General features: G+C 36.8%; 1 protein-coding gene across 6 annotated transcripts in view; it reads right to left on the reverse strand.

Moving 5' to 3' along the window:
- MRTFA (myocardin related transcription factor A) overlaps window positions 1-12,834 on the reverse strand; it is a 94,709-nt gene extending 81,875 nt beyond the window's left edge. For 3 of the 6 annotated variants that reach the window (XM_039335528.1, XM_039335529.1, XM_039335527.1), the window contains exon 1: window positions 12,625-12,832. In XM_039335528.1, coding sequence (XP_039191462.1) covers window positions 12,625-12,816 — 192 coding nt within the window. In that variant the 5' untranslated portion in view covers window positions 12,817-12,832. Of the gene's footprint in view, window positions 1-12,624 lie in introns of all 6 variants that reach the window. The other 3 variants (XM_039335531.1, XM_039335530.1, XR_005555793.1) reach the window with 2 other exon arrangements.
- Between the last annotated feature and the right edge of the window lie 1,566 nt (window positions 12,835-14,400).

The following is a 14,400-nucleotide window of genomic DNA, read 5'->3' on the forward strand; positions in this document are numbered from 1 at the left end:
ATAGTGAATAGGACGTCTTCAATAAAGTCATGTCACAGTAAAGTTTCCCCAAATATTGAATCTATAAAGGAGAATATCTGTAGCTTAGGGTTGAAATGAGAGGTCTCTGATGCTCTCTGAGCTTGGTTGTTTTCTTGCGGACATTTCATTACCCAAACTTTGTAACATTATCAATGCTAGGAAAGAGTGTGGTTTGCTCTCAGTTTATATTCTAGTGGTTTGCCCTGTCAATGTTAGTGGAAGTGGTCTTGGAGGTTCTTTGGTTGGGCTGTTTACTGTTAGCTTGTTTGGCAGTTCCTTGATTGGGGTATTGTTTACTTCTTGATTGTTGGTCTAATGTTAATGTTAATCTATTGTCATTTGGGTTCAGGTATTGCCTTGCATTTTAGTAAAGTCAAGTGACTAATCAATAGAAGTGAAGTAATTAGTGCACTCTTTGGAATGTTTGTTTAACCATAATATGCGTATGCATTACCAGCACTTAGATGAAGTTTTTCATGTATAGAACAATTATGAATCGTTTCAACTCATTCCAACAAAATGAGTTTCAATGTGGAGAAAAGCAAAGTTTTACATTTAGGCAAGAAAAAGCAAAGGTACAAGTACAGATTAGGCAAGACCTGCCTCAAAAACAGCAACTGTGAGAGGGACCTTGGAGTCCTAGTAGATGATCACTTGACTATGAGCCAGCATTGTGAGCAACAGCCAAAAAAGCTAATACAATCCTGGGTTGTATAAACAGAGGCATAGAATCAAGATCATGTGAAATATTAGTTCCGCCTTATAAAATCCTAGTAAGACACCTGGAATACTACAGCCAATTTTGGTCACCATATCACAAAAAAGATGTTGAGAATTTGGAAAAAAAATTCAGAGAAGAGCAACTAAGATGATCCAAAGCCTGGAGACTAAAACATACGAAGAACGGCTGCAGGACTTGGGTTTGGCTAGTCTAAAGAAAAGAAGAAATAGGGGAGGACTTCTGGTTTTGCACTGTGGTGAGATGGACGCAGGAAGGCAGGGCTCTGCCTTCCACACCCAATTTCTCCCTGCTGGGGGCCCTAAAAGGACCTAAAGTCACCCCAAAGAGGCGATGAAGAAGGATCACAGAGAGACAGCGGCCTTTCCGTTCCATCTGAGGAAAGCCCTCCAAACCGGCAGGAAAAAGACTGGCTACATTCCTGTGGCCAGCAATTAGCCACTAATAACTGGAGAAGAAAGTACCAGTTAGCAGATCATAAACAGCATGTTTGAAACTGGTGAGAATATTGATCCTTTCTTCACTATTTTACAACTGAATTTCCTGGGAAGGGCTTTCAGGAAACTAAAAACCTCCGAACATGAGAAGCAGCATTTTAATTTATTTTATGGGGGACAGAAATACATAATACTGAAGTGGAAGTAACATAAAGCTACAGTTTTGATAAATTTGAGAACTGAGATCATTGTTAAGATTTTCTTTTTGGGAAAAAAAAACATTGAGGTGAAATATAAGAAATCAATCCTTTGTCTTAAGAGTGGGAAATGGATTTTGAATGACATCTAGTGGCGGCTTTGAGTATAGCACTACAACTAGCTTCCTGGCTGCTTGATGACTTCTAGCTTAATGCAGAATAGCTGTTAATAAAGGAAAATATTTTGGCATACTTATTACCCTGATCTTCTTGGATTATAAATACCTATTGAGGTTGGACCTTTAATCTCAAGAACTATTGGGAGAAAAAGAAAAAATTGATTTTTGACTACGTCTGGCTGGGAGAGACTTTTGAACTGTTTTTAGGGTGGTTGAACATTTTGAACACTTTGAACACTGTGGATTACAACCATGCCTGACCAACAATTCTTGGACACCTAAGACAAAGGATCACTACAAAATATTGCTTTTAGGACTGGATTTATATTCTAGAACCCATTGGATTATAAAGGCTACACATAAAGACCAGAACACTAGATGAAACTTTGCTCTACTCTTATTAAGATTGGTGATACTAGACAAGACTTGTATTTAGAGAACATAAAAGTTCTGACAGATTATCTGGAGGGGGGAAACAAAACGGATGTTTTATACCCAGCTAAAAGTGGTAAGAAAATATACCTTGCACTTCCATTTGAAGCCCCCACCCAGGCTAATCAAGGATCTCCAGGAATGATCACAGAAGTGTCTTCAGACAATGCTCGCTCCTTGGCTAAGAAATGGAAATGAGCATCACCCCCTAGAGTTGGAAACCTTTACCTTTATAGTAATTCTACTCCTCCTTCCCTTTTAATTGAACTGATTTTGTTATACTTTACTATTATTTTGCAATTGCTGTAAGACTCCTTGAGCATTTATACAAATGCAAAACAGAGTATAAATCAATATAATTATTATATATATAGTTCCACTGATAGTTGGATTAAGGAAGGGAATTTTAAACTGAAGTGAATTTCCAAGAGTTACAATATACAACATGCCTATTTGATGAAAGCTGCCAACCTGCCTGTAAATTCAAAATGGAAATTTTAATTTGCCAATCAGGAACTATGCTGGGATGCAGACTGCCCATCAATATTATAGATGTACATAAGATAATTTAAACCTCCAATTGACAAAATCATTTATAATTATCCAGCGTTAGGCATTAATTAAAAGAGATGTGCAATTCTTTTTCTATCAGATTATGTGTTAACAACTTTTTGCTTAAATGAAATCAAGGAGAAAATGTTTATTTCTTTACTTTCCATTTTCCATTCATACTTGTTTTGTTTGTAAATGTATACATACCTAATTTTCATTCAACTCACTTTCAAAATGGACAAACATAATTTATGAGGAACAAAAAGTTGTGGTTACTTTTAAGTCACTCTGCTTACTTTTAAGCCATGGTAACTTTTAAGCCAGACACAAAATGGCCCCAAAACTATTTTAAACTGTTGCATTTCAGCATTAGTAATCTAGCAACAAGAGAAGAATAATTATCCTGCCTGTATTTGAGCCTTCATATTATTCCTAAAAGGTCCACAGAGAAACAGATACTTTAGAAATTTTCAATTTTGTGATATGTTTACATGTATTCCTTGACTTTTAACCATTCATTTAGTGATCATTCAAAGTTACAATGGCACTGAAAAAAAGGACTTATGCCTGTTTTTTACACAACCGGTTCCAAATCTCGACGGTCATGTGATCAAAATTCGAGCTGTTGGCAACTAGCATGTATTTATGACAGTGTCATGTGACCACCATTTGTAACCTTCTGAGCTGGCTTCAAACAAATAAAGTCAATAGGGGAAGCTAGATTCGTTTAACTGCACGATTTGCTTAACAACTGCTGTGATTCTGTGGAAATAAATCTGTATTTCTTTTCCAAATTTTAAAAACTGCAAAGGAAATAAATGTGAAAAATGCTCTGAGATTATAAATCAGGAATTCTCATACTCTGGGTTACAATACCTCTTCCCCTCCTCCCAAGTAACTTATCAGGTTGTGCAGGCAAGGCAGGTACACTTTCAAACTTGCTTTAGGCTTTGCTTCCCACTTTGTTTGCATAAGCTAACATTTTTGAAGTTTTAATAGTGTTTGTACTATTCCCTGATATCAAACAACTACTCTTAAGATTTAATGACTGTACTCTTCCATAATGCCTATTAGTTTAATTTGAATCACCCTGTGGTTTGACTGATCACTCATGTTTACTTACAAAATAGTGTACATCTTACAAATTCTGCAAGGGGAATATAAACTTACAAGCACAACTATAGGGGGAGGGGCTCTTGCTAATATCTTTTAAGGTTTTGTAAACAAAATCATACACTATTACAGCAAGATTTTTTAAAAGGAAAATATCCCTTTGTGCTGCTATGAAAGGTCTGGAAGCATTCTTAACAAATCATTTGTTTTTGTTCAAATCCTGACTGCACACTGAATGTAGGTGGGACAAAGTATTGGATGGTTATCTGAGATTTAATTGTAATTAAACACATTTTAACAGACATTGCTTGCTATAAAGTCCCATTAGAAGCCCAATGGCACTATTAGAAGCCCTTCAGATCCAAAAAATACCAAAAGTTTTAGTAACACAAAAAGTACACAGAGCCTAATGTGCAGCTTTAAATCTTTACAAAACTAATATATACTTGAAACTACAGGATCAGGTCTACATATAGTATAACACATATACTTGCCATACACTAAATAAATAAACAGCACATATACTGGACACATGCTGGAAAGAGCAATAATAGATTTATTTATTTATTTATTTACTTACTTATTAAATTTATTGGCCGCCCATCTTACCATAGGGTAACTCTGGATGGCTTACAGTTACATATGCAGTTAAAACATAAAGTTAAAATCAGACATTAAAACCAAGGACACATGGAGAGGGCTGGGGCATAGGTGGGATCTGTTATTATTCAACCATCTCCATTGCGCTGTTTCCCACTGGGGGCCCAAGCCAACTGGCAAAGCCACATTCTTTAGGCCCTTACTAAAAGATAGGAAGATTGGGGCCAACCTCACATTGGAGGGCAAGATGTTCCAGAGGGCAGAAACAACAGCAAAGAAGGTCCTCCTCCTGGACCCTACTAGCCAGCATAATTGGGCTAAAGGGACACATAGCACGCTTCCCTGTCGGCGCAAATGGTACACACTGGTATGGGCCAATCCCAGTGTGGTGAGATGGTCCCTCAAGTAACCTGGAGCCATGCTGTGAAGGGCTTTAAACACCTTGAATTGCACCCGGAAGCAGACTGGTAGCCAATGCAGCTCACAGAGCAGTGCTGTTACAGGGGCCACTCTTGGGGCCCCCGAAACTATCCACGCTGCTGCACTTTGCACTAGCTGTAGCTTCTGAATGCTCTTCAAGGGTAGTCCCATGTAGTCCATTACAATAGTCCAGCCATGAAATGATTAGGGACTGAACAACTGAGTGCAGGAAATCCTGATCCAGGAAAGGCAGCAACTGGCAGACAACACAAAATTATACAAAGGCTCTCTTAGTCCCAACTGTCAGCTACTCCTCGAACAGGAGTTGCAAGTCCAGGAGAACCCCCAAGTTGTGGACCAGGTCTTTCTGGAACAGTGCCACCTCATCCAGAATCAAAGATGACAAAGTCCCAGATCCTGGAGCCCCCCCCCCCGTACCCAAAGCCATTCAATCTTACCAGGGTTCAGTTGCAACCTGCTTTCCCCCATCCAGGCCCCCACAGCTTCCAGGCATTGCAAAAGGGTGGCCACAGCATCACTTGGGTCACCAAGAGTGAAAATATAGAGTTAATATATTATACCCAATATTATCTTGATAGGGATATAATTTTTACTCAAAAGTACCTCAACAGTAAAGGAAAAATGATGATACTATTTTATTAACATTAGATATGGGCTGCAAAATATAATATTGGAATGGAGGTAAATGTAAAATGATTTCCCAGGGGTGGAGCTAATTGCAATGTAATTTCTATGAACTGCCAACTCTAAAGTGTGAGAAATGAATTTATTATGTGTATATGGCACCCAACTCCCAGAAACTCTGGGTGGTTCTCATTTAGTAATACTTATATATAGTATCTCAAATACTATTGTAATTTTGTGCCACAAAATTTTACAACCATCAATCAAATTACACACATTTGGTAAAATGGTAACTACCTATAGCAATAAAAATGAAATTAGAGAAGCATCTAAAAAAGAAGTAATAATAACAACAGACTATTTCAATTACCCTCCCACAATTAGAATACTATTGGTATAATAAAGATACCAACTTTCTAGATATTTTAAAATCCTGTGCTGGGTCAGAAAACCAATACTACACTGAATGTTAAAATGTTGTAATATCCAGAATCTTACTCAAGATCTAAAAATATCTGAACTGAGTGGGAATAGTGATCATGATCACTATTTAATGTTTATGGAAGCATTGCTGAGAAAGTCTAATATGCTGAATGAAGATTCTCAATCATCCAGATAGAGTTGTCTAGAAGTTAAGACATGGCTACTGGACTTTTCTTTTTGGTTTGAAACATTTCACTACTTATTCAAGTAGCTTCCTCAGGCTTCTTCAGATTGAAGAGGCTACGTGGATAAGTAGCGAAATGTTTCAAAGCAAAAAAGAAAATAAGTCCGGTTTTCATCGCTCAACTTCCAATCCAATTTGATTTGACTTCAGGAAAGGTAATAACAGAATCTCAGCTAGAATGTATATTTAAAATGAAAAACATCTATGAAGTCCAAGAAGACACTAGAGTGGTTAATGAGCAGCATCACAACTATTAAAGGCAAGTAAGTCTTCTTAAAAAAAAAACAAACCTGAAGTTCTATGCAAGTGAGGTAAAAATACAAAATGCCATAAACTTTGGCAAAAATGTAATCTTTTATCAATAAAAGATGCAAAACCCCCCCCCCTTGTCTCAATGCTCTTTGCTGTGTTCTTCAAATAACAAATGTATCTGAAATAGGAACCCAACTGAGAGCCCAATGAAGAGCAAAGATAATAATAAAAAAAAATGCTAAATGAGAAGGGAAAGAAACTAAACACTTCTGCTTTTACCGTTGAAACATAAGACAAATATCCCAATTAGAAGAACTGAGATAAAAGTAACTAGAGGTTATATTATATGCCAAATTGAGAAATTCAATATATATAAATCACCCAATTTCGATAGTATATATCCAAAAGGTGTATTGGTAGGGATGGATGTGCTCATCTCAGCTATGAGTTTTGAATTTTGTGATATGGTTTTTATATGCTTTAATCTTGTTTTCATTGTTGTATTGTTTTGCTGTTTTTATATTGTTTTTATTTGTAATAAAACTGAGAGTCATGTTTTGAGAAGGATACTATATAAATGGAGGAGGTCAAATTGTGAATTTTAACTGTGGACTTTTAATGTGTATTATCTGGAATCACTATTTGTGAGTTGGGCAGTTATGTAAATCTGTTTAATAAAGACGTTCCATTAATAAAGTGTCAAATTGTTAAATATGAAATTGCTAACCTTTTTACAAAAAAATAATTTTTCCTTTAACACTGGCATCTGTTCTCCACCACTGAAAAATAACCAACATGATTCCAAACAATTCAGAATGATAAAATTAAAAAAGTGTCCAAATTGGGTGATTGGACTTCAAATGCAGATGCATTTCAATATAAATCTACACAAAATAATAGATGCTGGGACAAAAAAATCCAAATTTGTTCATGCAATTATAGTGGACTCTTCAATAATATGTCAACCCACATGTTCTATTGCTGTAAAAAAGGCAATTTTCATTATTAGGATCATTAGGAAGGAAACTGAAACTAGAACTACCACCCAAATAATGCTCTTATATAAGTCTGTGGTAAAACCACAATTGGAACTTTGTTAGTCATTGCATTTCAGGAAGTATATTCTAGAGCAGACATGTCAAACACAAGGCCTGGGGGCCGGATGCAGCCCGCGAAGTGGTTTCATGTGGCCCGCGAAGCCATCCTGGAAACAGTGAGGGAATGGCCCCCTCTGCCTTGGCCCTGGCCCAGGCCAGCTGGGAGCCAATGTAAAATTTTGTGGTGGCCATCTATGCTGAAATGCATTCAGTCTTAGCTTCATAACCCCCCCCCCCGCATGGCCTGAGAGGAACAGTGAGGCTCCTCCAGTGGACCATTCCTTGGCACTTTCCCTGGTCCCATCCCCTTATGCCAGAGACCCTCAGATCTATTCCACTCCTGCCCAGGTCCTCACAGGCACCCTTAACGCGAATGATGTAGAGTTGGCCACACCCACCCAGTAGGCCACACCTACTCTATCCACGCCCACCCAGTAGGCCACACCCACCCTGGCCACACCGACCCAGCCCCCTGAGGGCAACTGCAATGTTGATGTGGCCCTCAATGAAATTGAGTTTGACACCCCTGTTCTAGAGCCTGCAATGGTTTTAAAAAGGGTAAGTAGGATAGGCTTATGGCCTGGTCCAGCAATACTCTTCCAATGTTCTTAAAGACAATGTAAACAACTGAAAGATAGCCAAGACAAATACTTTAACCTATTTTTTATTTGCCAGTTTTATCAAGAATCATACATTTATGCTGATCTACACCTCAGAAATTCTACTAAAAGTCCCCAATATTTTTTTTTATTCCCCTATCAATGCAAGAGTACTATTTTTTATTATATGGATTCTATTATCAAATATTAAAATGTGCATAAATTTCTCATTCCTTAGCTAACAGTTGATAACAGAGTAGAATATTCTGTTTCCCATCTATACAGGATGAGATGATGGGAAGATAAGAGGGGAAGGGAATTTGTTCTTCTCAGAACATAACATCATCTTGAAAAGATGTAGAAGTCTTGTCTTGCTAATAAATTTCTCAATTCAGTGGAAATGTTTATAGATTAGTGTTTACATGTCCAGGCCAAGCTGTTGCTATTTCAACAATTACAATGCGTTATCTGCCTTCCACTACTTGTGAGTCAGAGCTTCAGAGTAGCTGAGCAACATGGAAAGTCTCCAGCTGGCACTCAAAAAGTCTCTGATCTCAAGACAGGAACTTGGATTTTATTCATCTTCTCCCCACTCATAAAACAAAGAAAAGTGACAAATTGTTCAAGGAAATTCTCTTCAGTTAACTCACTAAATAAAAGTTGTGAGTTCCTGTCGTGGTTTCAAAGATTCTGTACTTTGCCCTTAAAACCAGCATTATTGTAGCCTGTATGATTTTTGCTTCCTTGATAGCCAAACAACAATAACAAATCAATAGCTGATGGTATAGAAATATAATATATAATTAATATCAATGATTTGCTCTAAGCAATTTCAGCACACCTTCAGAAATTAATGTATAATGTATTCTACTAAACATATGTTGCATTTCTACAAAATATAGAAAATATTTTTAATTTTTTCAGTTCAAACTACCTATAGATGAGTTAATTAATTAATCAATTAATGGTCAAATTTTAGAAGGATTAATATCTGAAATATTGAGACTAATTGACTAGTGCAACTTTCTTTAAAAAGTGCATTTCAAATGAGACACTATCACCTTTATAGAGTGAAACATCCTGCTGGGAATAGTAAGTGTGCACAGGAAAGAGTTTCACTTTCAGATGTTTTTAAATTAGTCTGTAATTCTCTGATAGTCTTTAGCTGAAAAGTAATGGTTACATTCAAACATCATGCTATGTCATTAGTTTAATGAGATAAAAATAATGATTTCATGTACTCAGACATTCCTTTCCTTTATCACTCAGAGTTCATAATGACAATAACTGTCATGCTATTAAACAGAAAACTGACATTTTCTGACTAGAACTAATAATGTGAAGCACAACAGCTTAAAAATCCAAAAAGCAAAACATCTAAAATCTGTTAATATACTTCAAATCAAAGAACAATGCATATTTTCAGCACAATAGAGAATGCCTAGTAGATATTCTCAAGTAACTATTCCAAAATTTCCCTCATTAGATTTTTAATCTAAAATTCCCCAAAGAACTTCTTGCTTCAATAATTTTGAATCAACTTGGCTTCAACTGCAGCTTGCTTTCTCCATAAAGGAATGCTGTATCTAGTTTTCTTAATTACAAAACTTCAGAAGCCTCCATGTTTTTCTAAAAATGAGTTACTTTTTCATCAGTGTCATAACTGTGAACAGTTGCTGCCTGAGGCAGTCGCTAAACAAGGACTACCTGTATATGCATGCAGCAGAACATCATATAAACTTATTTGGAAGTAAGTTCTACTGAGTTCAAACTTATTTCCACCTATATTGCTGCAGTATACAATTTTAAATATATGCCTATAGTTTTAAAATATTTAAATTAAATAAAATTAGAATATTTCGGAATGTGATGTGACATCCAGAAAAATAAAGCATACTCCATTTAATCCTCCAGGGAAAGATTGAAGGCAAACGAGGTCCAGGCAGAAGAAGAACATCGTGGCTTCAAAATCTAAGGGACTAGTTTGGACAAAACTCAGCAGCACTTTTTCGTGCGGCTGCTGATAAAAACAGGATCGCCAACATGTTCGCCAACGTCCGATAACGGATATGGTATAAGAAGAAGAAGAAGTTTTAAAATATAGTAAAAGAGAAAAGAAGAGGAAGAGAATAAAGCTATTTAAAGTTGACTCCAATTGATAAAATATTGAATTGATATAAAGAAAAATAAATTCTATGCAACAGAGAACAGAAAATAAATAATCTAAATAAACTAAGGAATGCATGTTGTATGTTGTTTCTGAATTCCATGTCTATGAAGAATGCTGCATTTTGAATCCAATAATACCAAACTATGCACTTTTCTGTAATTTTGCACAAATATTGAGAACAATTATAGATATCTACATAATTGCAGAATAATAGTTACTATTAGTTTTACCAACTTCCTACAACTAGTGGTTAGAAACTACTAGCATACATGCTTGCACTCACCTAATTAATGGTGAGTGCATAACTTCAAAGGTTATGTTATGAATACTCATTATTTCTGTAGATCTTACAGAATCTTCACAATATGTCAAAAAATTGAAGATATAGTTATATGACTGAACATATAAACAACCGCTAACATAGATTTTAATATTCTTATTGCATAGAGCAGTGAAACCATGATGTTTTCCTTTTTTCAAATATATAGTAAATACCATATACCAGGGGTGTCAAACTCGCAATGTCATGTGGCGTGGCGAGACATATCACTACTTTTTTGTCATTGCCAGCAATGGAGTGGGCGCAGTTTCACTATGATGCATCCGGCCAGGCTGGCAGTTTGACATCCTGCCATATACTGTATAATTCAAAATATTAGCTTGTACCTAATTTAACAACAAAAATTCAGGAAAGTATACTTTTTATAAGCACTTTATAAGTACTTTCATTTAAAAATTTCCTTTATTTCAATTACTTTAGGATTCAAAACAATAATATATACCAGCATGTTCATGCATGCTACAGCTGTTATTGTGTATAATCAGTTGCTGCTGATGTTCACATGAATGCATAGTCAAGATTTAAAAAACATTATATCCATACCAAAGAGGAATGTTGAGAAGATATATGAATCATTCTTAAAATATACGTTTTGGAGAAGTTGCAGAATACAACAAAGAAAATATTTATTATGCAGTCAAAATCATTGTTTTGTCTTTTAATCCATTATAACAGATAATTCTCATGTTTAGTTCCAAAATATATTATGTAGTTATCCATTTCTGCATATAAATCAATTTCTTAATCAGAAATATGCAAATTATGTTTTCAGGTATCTTTCATATTTAGGTCATCATACTATCATAAGATGTGTACAAATGAGCAAGAATGGCTGAACAACACTGTTTGGACGAGGAAAACTAAATTATTGAGATGGAACAGGGAATGGCAATCTAGATCTTGCTTTTTCAACTTGCTAGTATCAAAGTCTTTTAACTTTTTATTTAGTATCTAATCCAAAGCAATAATTATTAATGTACTATTTTCTACAGCTGTGCTCATTAAAACAAATGAGCTGCATTTTAGATAGTTTTGGTGGAAACAAACAACTACAGTCAATATGTAGTTAAGTTTCTCAGAAATATTCTGAGAAACCATTCCAGCAGCAGAAGCAAGTAGAAATATGCACTTTTAAGAAAAGCATGTGTGGTATTGAAGGGAAGAAATCATATCAGAAAAGCTAACAAATCCAGTGGCTTAAGAGTCCACTTTAGTATGAGTACATAGTATGAATAATATGAAAGTACATACTACAATAAATGTATTCATATGAAAGCAGCATAAGACCTATTTTTACAGAAACAGACAGCTACTCTTTTTTAAAAAAAAAGTAATGTTGGAGTGAATTCAAAATGGAAAACTTAAGAAAGCTGTCATGTCTTCTGTCTGTAACACAGAACATAATTTTATTATGGATTATTCAAAACATATTCTTATGATTATCAAGGTATGCAGCTACAATGGGAGCGGTATTAAACAATACCTAATAGTCTGTAGCCCATTAAACCAATCATAGGCAATTTTTGCCTACTATATTCCAATATACAGAAAAACGTTCTTCCCAATATATTTTTGAAACTGAAGCCTAAATGTGGTGTTGCACAGTAACATGCAAAACTCCAGAAAATATGGCAGCAAATAGCATTTTTTGTATCTCTTCACTGCAATCTATTGGTGTTGTGAATTTTAGCATGCAGATACAGTAGTCCAACAGATTCAGAATATTTCAATGCCTACATAAATGTTGGGGAGGGGGCATTAAAACAAGACCACTAAGGAAATCTTTACTGCAGCCAAAGTTTGTTAAGAATTCTTTCCTCACTCAACGAACCTAACTCATTTGTTCACAAAAACCCTTTCCCCTCCAAAGGCGTAATCACCAGAAGGAAACGAAAAAGAAATGCGTTCAGAAAAACGCAAAAGCATGGAGCGACACGATTGCAGGAGGCGTTACAGCGGAGAGCAGAAGCCTCGTAGCTCACCAAGAAAAGCAGGAAAGGCCACGGGTTCACCGACGGAAATCCATGGGAAAAGAGAGAAGTCTATTCTTTGATTATGAAGTACTGCAGAAGAGGGAAGAGGGCGAGGGGCATCCCGAAGTCAAGCTGATTAAGAGAACTGGTGAAGAAGGCCAAGGCCGCCACCGCCGCGGGAGGGATCGCACCTCTGACTCACTGAAGGAAAAATTAAAGAGTGTCCGCCGGCAGCGGCTGTTCAGTCGGGAGGTTCCCAGGACGAAGGGCGGCGGCTCACCACGGTCCTCACATCGCGAGAAACGAAAGGACCGCGGCGACCTCGGCCAAACCCCGAGCAGCCCGGGTTTGTGTTTTTTCAGAGGGGCGGTTCCCTGCCCCATACATGGAAGAGTCCAAGAGTGGGAGGGATAAGCAGTCGATTCGTTCTCTTCGCAGCCTCTTTCCACTCACCTGATCACGAATACATCCTAGCGGTAGTCCTTGCCTTCCAAAGTCAACACCTCCACCGACGAAAAAGTTGTCTGAAGACGCAGAGACCGCTCTCACTAGCACCACCGTTGCCGCCGGTTCCCAACCTCACCGCCGCGGAACCTTCCGCCCATCAATTGCCGGAGTCCAAAATTGACAAGCTGCATAGCCAATGAAAACGAGGAATAGCAATGAATGGCACCAGTTTCCGTCAACGGTTGTGGAGTAACTACAAATGTTAACGGCCTCTGGGCGGTGAGTGAGGGAAAGGAATGGGCGGGAAGGCAAAAAGTGACTGAAGCAAAAAGCAGCCAATTAGAAGATAGGAATTATGTCATCACCCCAGGTGAAGTTAAGAGTATTCAAACACTGTCATGGCCCTAGGAGGAAGGAGATGGAGGAATTCTTAAAGGGATAGTGCACCAACATGTGTACTGTAGAGGTATGTAACTTCCTCGGACATGCTTTAGTATGGTCTGCTTCTGATCCTCCAGAAAGTCTCTTCTTAGATTTCTTTGATAAATGGAAAACAGTTGATCTCACTTTTGCTCATGTTAATGGGATGATTTTGTCAATTTAACTGAAATCCTCTTTATTATAATTTCAACCCCTTAATCTGGTTCAGGATTTATCATCTTCACGCTCTTCTTGGTCCTAATGCCTTTCATATGAATTGGACTACAGCTCCCATATTTCTCATTCAACATTACCAAATGCAATATAAAACATATTTTAACAGATTACCCTCAACTTACAACAGTTTGTTTAGTGACCGTTCAAAGTTACTACACTAAAAAAAAGACTTATGACAATTTTTCACACTTATGACCATTGCAGCAACCCCATGGTCATGTGATCAGCTGGCTCATATTTATGATGGTCACATTGTCCCAGGCTCATGTGATCCCCTTTTACAATCTTCTGACAAGCAAAGTTAATGGGGAAGCCAGATTCACTTAACAACTGTGTACCTAATTTAACAACTGCAATGGATTCACTTAACAATTATAGCAAGAAGGGTCGTAAAATGGGGCAAAATTAACTTAAATACCTCACTTAGCAACATAAATTTTGGTCTCAATTGTTGTAAGTCCAGGACTACCTGTAGACAAATGGACTAGATGGACTAGAAAAAAGTATTTACTAGGAAGTAGAATATTAGTAGAAAAATGGATAAGGTGATTAGGAAGAGGACCGCCAAAATGTCCTTGGAAGAAGATTTTAACTAGTAAGTCAAGATGGTTAATAATGGTCCATACTGACATCCTGGCTTTTTTCAATAACATCTAACTAATTTTAAGGAATAGAGAAACCATGCATAAACCCTTTAGTCTTTGCTCATCTCTTTGCCAATCTGTTGGCATCTTTCCAAGATAGCACTATTGTTGCAGATTGTATTGCAAATAAAGTATTGATACTATAATTCTGTTGGTGTATTAGATTACTTTAGTCTTTTTAATTGTCTTACATTGCAGACCCTTGTTAACATGGGTCTT

The sequence above is a fragment of the Crotalus tigris genome, unplaced genomic scaffold (genome assembly GCF_016545835.1).
Source record: "Crotalus tigris isolate CLP2741 ecotype Arizona unplaced genomic scaffold, ASM1654583v1 scf7180000017644.4837335, whole genome shotgun sequence".
Classification (NCBI taxonomy): Eukaryota; Metazoa; Chordata; class Lepidosauria; order Squamata; family Viperidae; genus Crotalus; species Crotalus tigris.